Source organism: Carya illinoinensis, chromosome 9 (assembly GCF_018687715.1).
Source record: "Carya illinoinensis cultivar Pawnee chromosome 9, C.illinoinensisPawnee_v1, whole genome shotgun sequence".
In the NCBI taxonomy this organism is placed as follows: domain Eukaryota; kingdom Viridiplantae; phylum Streptophyta; class Magnoliopsida; order Fagales; family Juglandaceae; genus Carya; species Carya illinoinensis.
In genome coordinates, this window is record NC_056760.1 from 10,449,795 (window position 1) to 10,461,585 (window position 11,791).

At 38.3% G+C, this 11,791-nt stretch overlaps 3 protein-coding genes and 1 non-coding gene across 9 annotated transcripts; 2 read left to right on the top strand and 2 right to left on the bottom strand.

The window, feature by feature from the left end:
- Positions 1 to 407: 407 nt before the first annotated feature.
- TRNAF-GAA lies at positions 408 to 480 on the bottom strand. Its single transcript has one exon. It is a non-coding gene; the product is annotated as a tRNA-Phe (tRNA).
- Positions 481 to 1,394: 914 nt separating this feature from the next.
- On the top strand, positions 1,395 to 1,955 carry LOC122276785 (glycine-rich cell wall structural protein 1-like). The gene has a single exon (XM_043086690.1). The coding sequence runs from the start codon at positions 1,395 to 1,397 to the stop codon at positions 1,953 to 1,955; it is 561 nt and encodes a 186-aa protein (XP_042942624.1).
- A 1,515-nt stretch (positions 1,956 to 3,470) lies between these two features.
- On the top strand, positions 3,471 to 7,741 carry LOC122276390 (U3 small nucleolar RNA-associated protein 6 homolog). Its single transcript, XM_043086059.1, has 6 exons — positions 3,471 to 3,997; positions 4,638 to 5,300; positions 5,488 to 5,928; positions 6,439 to 6,611; positions 6,788 to 6,971; positions 7,417 to 7,741. The coding sequence occupies exons 1-6, from the start codon at positions 3,593 to 3,595 to the stop codon at positions 7,507 to 7,509; spliced, it is 1,959 nt and encodes a 652-aa protein (XP_042941993.1). The 5' UTR covers positions 3,471 to 3,592; the 3' UTR covers positions 7,510 to 7,741.
- Positions 7,742 to 8,080: 339 nt separating this feature from the next.
- Positions 8,081 to 11,294, bottom strand: LOC122276392. 6 transcript variants are annotated; one of them, XM_043086061.1, is made up of 7 exons: positions 11,082 to 11,292; positions 10,575 to 10,816; positions 10,342 to 10,464; positions 10,099 to 10,260; positions 9,572 to 9,744; positions 9,130 to 9,235; positions 8,081 to 8,328 (listed from the first exon to the last, which is right to left on the bottom strand). In XM_043086061.1, exons 2-7 carry the CDS (start codon positions 10,791 to 10,793, stop codon positions 8,299 to 8,301), a joined length of 813 nt encoding a protein of 270 aa, XP_042941995.1. In that variant the 5' UTR covers positions 10,794 to 10,816; positions 11,082 to 11,292; the 3' UTR covers positions 8,081 to 8,298. The 6 variants fall into 6 exon arrangements, with proteins under 6 accessions (XP_042941995.1, XP_042941994.1, XP_042941996.1 ...); XM_043086060.1 differs by having other exon boundaries at positions 10,575 to 10,831; positions 11,082 to 11,291; XM_043086062.1 differs by having other exon boundaries at positions 10,099 to 10,257; positions 10,575 to 10,831; positions 11,082 to 11,285.
- Between the last annotated feature and the right edge of the window lie 497 nt (positions 11,295 to 11,791).

The following is an 11,791-nucleotide window of genomic DNA, read 5'->3' on the forward strand; positions in this document are numbered from 1 at the left end:
CTTCCCTTCTATTTTTGCTCTATGCTCCACACTCAATGAAGAGATCAGTGCATATGATTGAAGATCTGATGAGGAATGGTAGCTTTCTGGCTACTATGGGAATTAGTATATACGGCCTCAAGTATCAGCATCCGTTGTTTTAACCTTTTCTTATGTTACAAAAATGCATGGGCACCTTGTTAGTATTACTTTTATATTAGTTCTTATATTTTGAAAGTTCTACGCAGAACAAAGTTTCTTAAAGAGCATTAGCTGTCAATGAATTATCTTCTCTTGGTAGATTTACTGGTCCTTTCTCGGAAGTGACAATAACAAAAAAAAGAATCTGCTGAAATGTCGTTTTTTGTTGGAGAGACAGGAGCTGACAAAGGAGTGGAATGAAAAGTTGGAAAGCAATTTAACAAAATTGCGGTGAGCGTGGATCGAACACGCGACCTTCAGATCTTCAGTCTGACGCTCTCCCAACTGAGCTATCCCCGCGCTTTGTCAACAGTTGACTCTAAATAATTTTACGCTATATTTTACCAATCTCTCAAACTCATGCTTCCTCCTGAGACTTGATCCAAAAACCACTAAAACCAATGCAACGTTCAACCCTGAAGAAAATCTTATATATACATTTTCAATCTAATTGGACTCTGCCCATTATGGCCAAAAGAACAAACGTTTTATCCAAGGACTGTAATTCACAGGCTAACCTCTCAATTTTCATAGACAATCAACATGAAAAAAGGCTCTACACTCCTTGCATTAATGGAAAAAATTATGAATGTCTCTTTTGGGAGAATGGTACAAATAATGTGTCAGTAAAAGTCATCAAATTAATAATGGAAAAAAAAAAAGAGAACAAAGTTGCTATGTTCATGTATCCTTACACCTTCAGACCTTTTGCAGTGATTTTCTTGGTTGAAGGAAGGTTTACATGTTCATATATGCAATAATTACCTTAACACGTTTCAGAATAATTATAAGCAAGTTTCATATATGATCATTATGATACCAGATCGAATTCTCACTTGACATCCTTAATTTACATCAATTAGGTATAAACATGTAGGAAGTTCCAATCTAACAGCAAAATTAAAGGACGAGTAAGGGACGGGGAGGAGGAAGGGAGTGAGAAAGAGAGAAGGGGTGGAAAAAGGCTAAAGAATATGAACAGATCCATCCAGGTTGCTCATCAACATGGAATGGGTCTCTTTTTCACCACTGGCAGTTGGCTCCGATCCATTTACCGTAGAAACATGGATTATAGATGATAGACAGCATGTACAAAATTTAAGACCTTCACAACCGCCATTTGTCCTCATTTTCAATTCTCAATCTTCTATATATTCTCTCCTTCCTAACTTCATTTCTCATCAAACATTATCTTGGTTAGTATCTCAGAAAAGATGGATTCTAAGCTTCTTTTGGTGGTGCTTCTCGGTGCACTTATTTGCACTCATGCTAGAGAGCTTGTCAATCAAAAGGCCGGTACATTTAAAGTGGAGAAGACATTCTTCCACCACTTCCCTGGTTATGGTGGTGGGCTAGGTGGTGGTGCTGGTGGGCGGGGTGGCTTGGGTGGTGGAGCTGGACTTGGTGGAGGTTCTGGCTTGGGTAGTGGAGTTGGGCTTGGCGGGGGTTCTGGCTTGGGTGGAGGTGGAGGTGGAGGGTTTGGTGCTGGTGGGCAGGGTGGCTTGGGTGGTGGAGTTGGACTTGGTGGAGGTTCTGGCTTGGGTAGTGGAGTTGGGCTTGGCGGGGGTTCTGGCTTGGGTGGAGGTGGAGGTGGACGGTTTGGTGGTGGTGGCTCGAGTTTTGGAGGTGGATCTGGAGGTGGCTTTGGGTCTAGAGCTGGAGGGCTTGGAGGTGGCAGTGGTGGAGGGTTTGGAGGCGGTGGCAATGGTGGCGGTGGGGTTGGGGGTGGATATGGCGGAGGAGCTGGTGGAGGTATCGGAGGTGGATTGCCTTGAGTTCAGAATCTGTCACCAATGCTAGTTACTTAGTGCCAATGTCTGGCTAATGTTCACAATTATTGATGTACGAGTTATTCTGTGGTTTCATTATCTAATATGATGAGGAATAATTAGGAAATAAGTTGATGTTTTTCTTATTTTCTTACTTATTTTTTTTATATTCAATAAACCAAATAAACTGATGTTAAATTTTGTATGATTTGATAGAATGCTTAATTGTCTACCACGTTGAGAATAAGATACAACTCAACCCAATTAAAGGAACTTTGCTTACCATTTTAATTGGAAATTAACATGGAATTATGATAAGAAACCAAATGGTGATAGGTGGTTTATGCCATGAAATGGTGCGGCCAAAGTGATGGGGGCAAGCAAGCTTCTGAAATTTGGGATTTGATGCTAATCCAATGCAATTATCAAGCCTCGATGCAGTGCCAATGTGGATTTACATTCAAGACAAAACCAACCCCTACAATCTGTGTGATTAACCAACTCTCTCTTCTCTGTCTCTCAAAAGACATGATACGTTCATTAATATGTGTGATTAACCAACTCTCTCTTCTCTTCTCTGGCAGAAGACTGCATGTATGAACTACTAGTTGTTGACTGGGTCACAAGTACGCATGTCTAGGGTAGTTGAAACTTGAAAGACCACCTCTCAATCAGTTAGGAATTTCAGTGTTGATTGTTTTGGATGAGGATACTTTGTCACAAACACATGATACGTTCATTAATAAATGAGAGGTAAGGATATCATAAATTACAATAATTGGTGGTGAAATATTTGAATTTGGCTCCAACTCAACTCTATGTATTAAGAAATTCTTTAAGATTGAGAGGTACACTTGATTAATCAGTTGGTGTCTAAATTTATCTGAGTTTGATATTCCAGAGACACAATCTACTCACAAGTAATGTTTTTTAACTTGGTAATATTATTCTTCAACTTAAATTTGTTAGAGTTATTCTATTATCAAGTCGGTATGTAGAATACATCATCCACATTATTTCAATGGTAATATTGAATTTGTAAAGATTTTGAAAAATTTTAAAATTTATATTTTCAATCAAATTATACTATATAAAAACTTTATTACGTGTGCTCCACATATTGGCGAGAGAATAGAATTTTTTAATTTATTATTCTTAGTCATATTAGTTGATAATACTGTAATAAAATTTATATGATAATCATGTAAATGTATAATTATATAAAATATCTCATAAAATTAATTTTGAAAGAAATGATAAACTCAGTATGAAAATAAATTCCTAAAAACACGATGCAAAAAAAAAAAAAAAAAAAAAAATCATATTTTGGACTAAAGTGTCTGTTTTTAATGTGATTTTGGACTAAAGTTTTGAAAGATAATACAAGGGTTGCACTACCTTTTGCTATTCTGGGCCTAGCGCATGTTGGACCGGAGACATCTTGGCCCACTTATTACTTTCGATCTCAAAAACGAAATTGGTCCAAACCAGGCCCATGACAAGCGAAAACACCATTCTTCTTTCTCAACCGCCCTAGAGAGCCGTTTCACATACTCAGACCTCTCCTCTTCTCTTCTCCTCTCCTTCCTCTCACACCGTTCCGAAGCCCCACCGAGTCCACTTACTGAACCTCAGAAGGAAAAATGGCTGACGTGGTGCAGTACCGGCTCGAGCGCATGGTGGACGAGCTCGACGACCTCGAGATACGAGGCCTCTTTTCGCGCCGGGAGATAGCCGAGATCGTTAAGCAGCGCCGCAAGTACGAGTACAGGCTCAAGCGCCCTAGCCCGCTCAAGCAGGACTACCTGGCCTACATCGATTACGAGACTCAGCTGGACTCGCTCCGCCGCCTCAGGAAGAAGTCGGTGGCTCGTGACCTCAAGGCCAAAGGCAACAAGAAGATGAAGCAGTCCGTATCGGACTTCGCCGGCGTCTCCAGGATCGTAGAGATTTACCGGCTCGCCGTTATGCGCTTCAAGGGCGATATCGATTTGTGGTTTCGGTATCTTGAGTTTTGCAGGCGGCGAAGGAATGGGAGAATGAAGAAGGTACATAAATTTATTCTCAAACTTTGTTTTTGACACTATTTTGTTGCAGAGAAAGTGAAGGAAAGTAATGCTTTTGATTGTAAAATGAGAAGGTCGAGTTAAATTAAGCTGAAATTTTTAAAATTGGGTCTGCTGTAACGATCTTTTGTACTTGTTAGGATACTTAAATGTTTCTTTCGCTGAGAAAATTAGAAGAGAAGGACACAATGGTTTACGTTTTATCTGTTTATTTTGCATTGGTTGTTAGTTATTGAAAGCTCAAGGGTTCAGCCAATTTGGAAAACTAGACTCGGCTTTTTTGCTCTATTGTGTATAAAAAATTCAAACCTTTGATGCCCCCTATTTGGTTTCTGATAAATTGGAGTTAGTGAGACTGAATGTGAAACTGTATGCGATATATACATTAGTAATTTTTTTGATGGGTAAAATCATGGATAAACTAAAAATAAGAATAGCGGCGATCGCAGTGGCATTCGTATTAATCCCATTGAGTTTATGAATTGATGAATTACCCAATCCGTTTGGCAGCATTAGGTTTAGTCAAGTGTAACTCAGTGTTTTCACCAATTATAACGGTTGAGGACGAGTTCTCTTACTACATGTTCTGACAAAATATTACTCCTCTCGAGAACTTTTGCAGGTCCTGGCCCAGGTAATTAGGTTTCATCCAAAGGTCCCTGGAGTTTGGATTTATGCTGCAGCATGGGAATTTGACCATAACTTAAATGTTGCGGCTGCTCGTGCTCTGATGCAGAGTGGTTTGAGAGTCTGCCCAACTTCAGAAGAACTGTGGGTTGAATATCTTCGGATGGAACTCACATACCTTAATAAGTTAAAAGCCCGGAAGGTTGCACTTGGAGAGGACGAGGGAACTCTGGTCCGTGATGATAGACTTGCTGATGAAAAACAGTGGAGAGACGAAAATAAGGATTTGTTTATGTCCCTTAAAGATGATGAAATAAATAACGAAAGATTGAATGTTGACAATGAGGAGTCAAAGATGAAACTAGATTTGTTTCAAAAACAAGGTTTGAGTGTTCTAAGAACTATCTATAATGCTGCAGTCAAAGCTCTCCCTTCTAGTTTTAGCCTGAGAAAGCAGTTGTATGAAATATTGGAAGCAATGGACCTATCACAGTCAGATGATATATGTAAGGAGATGCTAAATGACCTGAAGAGAGACTTTTCGACAGATCCAGAATATTGGGATTGGCTTGCAAGACTTAGGTTTGATGATCCTAAAAGTGCACCAGGGATGAATGAAGAAGAAATAGTTCTTTCTCAGGCGCAAAAAGCAATTGAGGTACAAATGCTTCTGAACTACTGAAATCATGAACCAATGAAATTTTCATATGTGGTGTTCCTGCATTGTTGATAACTGTACAAACACCTGAGTTACCATACAATGAAATTGAAATGGACATATATTCATCATCTGATTTATTCCTATATAAATCTAATGGTCACCTTGGATGCTTTTCCATGCGCAGGTTTACGAGGAGGCTTTAAAAGTCGTACCTTCAGCCACAATGTTTAATCTGTATGCAAAGTTTTTGATGGGTATAATTGATCCCCAAAAAGAAGAAAACCAACATTCTGATCATACTGTTGACTATAGTTCACATCTCTTGATGGTATATGAGAAGGTTGAAACAATGGGTTGCATTACTGAGGATCTTGCTTGCCAACATATTTCATTTTATTTGCAATTGGGAAGATTGGATGAAGCCAGAAAACTGGCAGAAAAGTATTGCAGTGGGAATTTGTCAGATTCGGTGCAGTTATGGGTATTAAGGGTCTCGATAGAGATTAGATGCATAACAAAGGATTCTCCTTCTCCAAGTAAAGCTGATCTGCTATCCATTTATGAACTCCTAACAAAAATCTTGAAAAAAGTGCCTGTTTCTAAAGCTGAAAGCTTGTGGCTAATGGTATGTATTATTTACCCACATACTTTGCCTTCTATTCTGTTGAAATTGAATTATTATAAGTATGAGACAGCATTTGTTTCGTTGTGTGACTTAAATCTTCGGAATTTTGACTTGGGCGGCTCAAAACCTTGGCCACAAAGCTGTTATTAATGAAATTGACTTTTGGTAAACTCAATGGCTTAACCAGCTACTGCCTGATATAAATATCTTTGAACTAATAATAAGAAGTGATTTGTCTTAGCTCTTAGTAATTTATAGCACTGGTTTCATGTGACCTCAAATAAAATCTTTTCTGATGTTTTCAGATCAGTATCTTAAATGTGAACAGCTTGGGGCTTGAGTCCTACTTGTAAACACTTGTGTTAATTGTTTGTGTTGTACCAAATCAACTTGGACTGGATCTTTTATATATTCTAATTTATATAATTTTGATTGGAAGATACTTATCAAAAAAATAATTTTGATTCAAAGATGTAATATATTTCTCTTTCACATCATTTCATATTGCAGGCCCTGAAGTTCTTTGCGAATCACAAGCATATTTTTGACAAGTTGGTAGAGATGTCTCTTGTTTCATTAGCTAGGAATGGTGGCAGTGAAGATGGATTTTCCCTCTCCGCTGCTATTGTAAATTATGTTCTTCCTAAGGATGGAATTCAGTGTGCAAGAGAGATATATAAGCGGTATGTTGAGAGATCATGAGTTCCCAAGCTTTTATTTTAAGAATTAAATCGAAATTTAAATTATCTGACCGTGTTAAATTACACTCCATGTATTGGTGCATCCTTTTAGTAATCTTACTTCATGCAGTTGCTAAACTAAAAGTTTCTGAACTATATATACTGTGTTTCAACTGCAGATTTCTTGCTTTACCACGTCCTGGTCTTGCTTTATACAGAAACTGCATCGAGTTAGAATCAAATCTTGCATCTGTCGGCAATAAAGATGGCCTTGTAAATGCCCGGAAATTATATGAATCCGCACTTGCTGCTTTTGACCAAAATGTGAGCTTGTGGCAAGGTTACTATTCACTGGAGACTAAGGTAAACTTTTCTCTACTCTACGATCTTTGAAGGGTGGGGAGGGCAATTTATTTATTCTGGAAGCTGAGCTATATACCATACAATGAGCTTGAGAAGTACAACAGCATCCCTAATTGCGGCTCACTAGCTTAGCATAACAATCTTACATTTCGACCTCTGCAATTTTCACTCTCAAATATCAAAGTCCCCGAGTGACCTTTTAAAAGAGTCTTTTTGTCGAGTGAATTATTGCTTGAAAATTCAGACGGAGTCATCAGTAAGGTTTCTGCGGTACTTGTATCCCAATGAGAAGAGATTTTCTTGTTTATTTATATATTGTATGGATATATTGTATAGTCACATTCCAATTTATCGATATTCAAATGATTTTTTTTTACGAGAAAGAACTATTTATGTCGTCGAATGTGCTCACGAGTTTGTTCTTTGTTTCCTTACTTTTAAACAGATGGGAACATCAGAAACAGCAAGTGCTGTTCATTGGCGTGCACTGAAGGCTCTAAAAGACACAACTGCACTCGTTACATCTGCAGACTTATGATAATTTCTCAATTTTGATCTCTTTTTTATTATTTGATTGTATTATGAGAGGCAGATAAATGAGACTAATGGCGGTTCACACCCTCTAGCATCAAAAGTGAGCGAATTATATTTTCTTTTCCATCTGTGAGTTGTATACGCGTGTGCATTCGCCCTCTTGCCCCCAAGTCTGGTGAGAGAAAGAAGGGGGAGGCGAGTGTATTTTTCTTGGCTCAAAAGCAGCTGTTCAGCAAGTGACGATCCACTCTAGACTCTCCTCCTCCTCCTCTTCTTCTTCTTTTTTATTTTTTTATTTTTTATTTTTTATTTATAAATCACAGCAGTAATATAATTTTTGAAAATGGAAAGTGACAGATGGAGAGGCGAAGATTAACAATTATTCCAACTAAATACCAACCAAACCATGCAAAGGAAAAAACAATTTGTGAAAACAGAGATCGTGGTTGCGTTAGCAGGCCATGAATGAAAAAATGGGCTCTTAATACTGAAAAACAGGAACCGACTTTGGTAATTGGATGCTCTGGAGACGGTGTATTCCTACTTGCCAATTAAAATGGACCGAAGCACGTATATATGCAAAGATATATCATACATCATAAGAAAATCAGCAGTACATGCAATATTTTCAGGAAAAATGTATACTTGGAGAATTTATTTCAACTTAATGAAAGCAATGCTACACTTTTCTCTTTGGACAGACCATTATGATTCGCTAACTTATAATTCCAAATCGAATTAGAAGCATGACATCGGCACCAAGGAAAACGGAAATTTCGCAAATTATGTTGAACTATACTCTAGGCCACTGTGGACTCACCACCTGCACGAGTCGACAAGTTAATCAAATGCACATTCACTGTATTCAATCAGAAACAACAGAAATGATTTTACAACCACCATATAAAAACTTAAGGATAGAAATGAAAGTAAAGGTCCACCATCCTCCACAAAGCAACTTCTTCTAACATCAAGATTCAGGAACTAATGGATTGCCAGGAGGGTTCAAATGCCATGGCAGAGGCTTTGGCTCTTGTAGACAGGCTTAAGCTGTGCACCAAAATGCAAATAACTCATGTGAAAGTGGAATCCGGCTCAAGGATGATTTGTGGGTGGTGGCAACGTGGAAATGAAGTAAGCTGGATGGTCAAGGAAGCATGGAAACAGGCAAGGGAGACAGCGTTGAGGATGGAAGTACAAGTTCAGCACATCTACAGGGAAGTGAATCAAGCCCCAGACTACCTGGCTAAGATAGGGGCTTGGGGATCTAGTATGGAGATACTACAAAAGCAAGACCTGCCACAGGAGGTGAGAGGAGCATTTAGGCTAGACAAGGCGGGACTGCCTTGTTTACGTTATAAATGATTTTTGGAAACTTTGTCTAGTGTGTGTATATGCACCTTATCCTTTTTAAGGTGGTTTTCCTCCACCAAAAGTGAGGTTTTGAATATATACTTACTTTTTCAAAAAAAAAAAAAAAATTTGATTGCAAGAGATAGACCAATAACACATAGGGCCAATGTCTTTATGCTTCTCAGTTCTAGATCATCAAAGACAGTAGACCTAATATCATCATTGATCCTCTCCTACCATTCATTGGAAAAACCAGTTCCCAATAGCTAACCTCGAGTGTGCTAAACACTAATCGCATTCGACTAGCAACGACCGATGGCTCCTCAGCTAGCCCAACTACTGCCATTTGTTCTAGTTGAAGAGTCTTTACCGGAAGCCTTCATCAAACATAAGTAATGATTAGCTAAAAAGGGTTCTGAGGCCATGCTGAATGCAGGATTTAAATCTCCAAAAAGCAATTAAATAATCAATGATTCAGGCACCAGGGGCATGGGCAGAGTTACAATCTACACACGTGAAAAATATCAAAGAGGCAGGTTTTAAGTGCAAAGTTGCCATATCCTGAGAAGAAGAGTAATTTTAATTTCATAGATAAAAAGATGGCAGGCTTCATCCATTTCCGGAAGCTGCCTGCCAAATTACCACAATACAAACACACTTGATAATGCTCATGAAAGTAAGAGATGATATCAAATATGCTGAAAGCACCTCACCATGCCATTCCTCTCACAAAGTATGCATTTGCTATAACGGCACAAAAGCCTTTCCACTGAAGCCTCACTTCATCTGACACAGGAGGCGTAGATGACCATCTAACAATAGTTGGTTGTGGTGTACACAAGATGGTGATGAATATGATACTTAGCCACAGAATGCACTCATCAACCTGCATTGTGAAATAGAATTAAAAAAATATATGAGATTACACCCCAAATCATTCAACAGATCTAGTGACCAACTAAAAATCATAGCAAATGTAATTTCTCCATCACAGAGGTTGTACTGTAGTTTGCATCTAGAACACAAATCCATGATCAAGTTTATTAACAAAAAATGTTTCTTTGGTCTGCAATCGACTAAGATGAGCCTCTTTGTTTCAGATAAACTGATTAAAATCTATTACAATGATGAGAACCATAATCCTTGGGAAAAAAATATAACTTGTGCAAGTAGTCATGCTCAAGATCAGTCGCACCATGAAAAATAGTTCTTGCTGAAGTATGGAGAAGTCATGACTTACCTCCTCTGAGATAATCTTGGATTTCAAACTAGTGATTCCACCATAACTTTGCATTGCTTCAATTTCAACACCAGATTCCTTCATATCATTAAGTTCCTTCCTTAATCCTTCATCAGTACAGCCCAGTGCATACGCATTCACTCCAGCACTGATGAACTCCTGCTATAATTTACCAAACGCATTATTTGGAAAAGGCATTAAAATATTGCCTAAAGAACAGAACAAACAAACCAATGAATATACTTTTAGGTTGTCACCGCCTCCCCGGTCAACAGCATTCTTGTATCGCTTAAACAGACTGATTGCTATGTTGCGCGATGAACGGTATTCATCATCATCGGCTGAAATTGATTCGTGCAACCGACACTATGATACATAATAAGGCACTAAATATATCAAGCACTTAAATAGAACCTCAAAACTTCGAGAGATGAAAGGAAAAAAATCAGTTCAGGCAGCAGTCTTTGCTCAATTACCAGCCATCTCTTTGGAGCTACATGGTGTAATAAATGATGGGTCTTAAGTTGATCACGGCCTTTCCAAGAAAATGAGGAATTATGAATGACATTATTACATGGGTTTCTTAATACGCTGGGACAGACTGAAGTGATTTTAACCAAGGGATTCACATGGCTAATCTTGCACGGAGATGCTTCATGCGATGTTATGGCCCCCGAAGCGTACAGCATCACCATGATTGGACCATGATAATTAACACCTTCGATAAGCAAAACTGAATCACGTATACCAAACCATAAGGCGAAAAAGGAAGAGTAAACACCAAGCAAATACCAGAAGAGGGAAACCGAACAAAATTGAGCAAATCAACTGGGTCCAATCTCATGAAAAAATCTCCTATTAAAGGTAGCATGTTTATTCGGGGGGAAAAAACCCAACAAGTTGCATACCAAAAATATAAACCCAGCAAACTAAGATTAAGGACTACAAAAACAAGAATGAAAGCAAAGGTGGATATGACTTACCTTTTTAGGGTCCAAATGAACTCGTTTGGAAAGAAAAGAACTGAAACAAAGCAGTCAAGAACCAGCAAGGACCAAAGAGAAAGGTTCAACGAAGAGAGAGAGAGAGAGCAGTTAGGATTGAAAAAGAATCAGTTGTAAGGTTGTGGAAGTTGCTGAAGCAAAGCCACCAATTTTTTGAATGGCTGCGGAGATTCTCTGCTCTAGAATCTAATATAAGCCCCGACAAAAACTTGAATTGCCTCGCGAAATAATTTTCCAATTGTTTTTGCTTATTTCTGGCTCGCTTTGGCAGACGAGTCAGCTCTTGGATTGGTCCACGAGGGCCAGCCCGGCCCCGCCATAGCCACCGATCAGTGACAAAACAAAACATTGGTGGACGTAAATTTAACATATTCTACTCGTCAAAAATAGCTATTATATAATCTTTGCACAAATGTTTAATATTAATAAATGAGTTTTTTAAAACTTTATTTAACTTACATAGCTTTTAATTAAAAAAGGAATTTCTTTTATTAAAAACTGTATAAAAATTATACAATACTTGTGTTATATTTAGATAATTTGAACCTCCCGTTCATCACCATATTTTTAAATTTTATTTTACGATTTTAATGAGATGTTCACGGTTAATGACGTGTTTTGTATCCCAAACCACTTCTCTCACCTATACAAGACACACAGGGTGAAGGCCTGTGGATCAAGATATCAAT

Excerpts from the sequence above, each read along its gene's own strand:
- LOC122276785 (XM_043086690.1), top strand. The coding sequence starts at position 1,395 with ATGGATTCTAAGCTTCTTTTGGTGGTGCTTCTCGGTGCACTTATTTGC.
- LOC122276390 (XM_043086059.1), top strand. The coding sequence starts at position 3,593 with ATGGCTGACGTGGTGCAGTACCGGCTCGAGCGCATGGTGGACGAGCTC. Across the intron at positions 3,998-4,637 it reads GGAATGGGAGAATGAAGAAG|GTCCTGGCCCAGGTAATTAG; the intron begins GTACATAAATTT and ends GAACTTTTGCAG. Across the intron at positions 6,972-7,416 it reads ACTATTCACTGGAGACTAAG|ATGGGAACATCAGAAACAGC; the intron begins GTAAACTTTTCT and ends ACTTTTAAACAG.
- LOC122276392 (XM_043086061.1), bottom strand. The coding sequence starts at position 10,793 with ATGGTGATGCTGTACGCTTCGGGGGCCATAACATCGCATGAAGCATCT. Across the intron at positions 9,745-10,098 it reads CCAAGATTATCTCAGAGGAG|GTTGATGAGTGCATTCTGTG; the intron begins GTAAGTCATGAC and ends TTCACAATGCAG. Across the intron at positions 8,329-9,129 it reads TAGTGTTTAGCACACTCGAG|GTGGTGAGTCCACAGTGGCC; the intron begins GTTAGCTATTGG and ends CGACTCGTGCAG.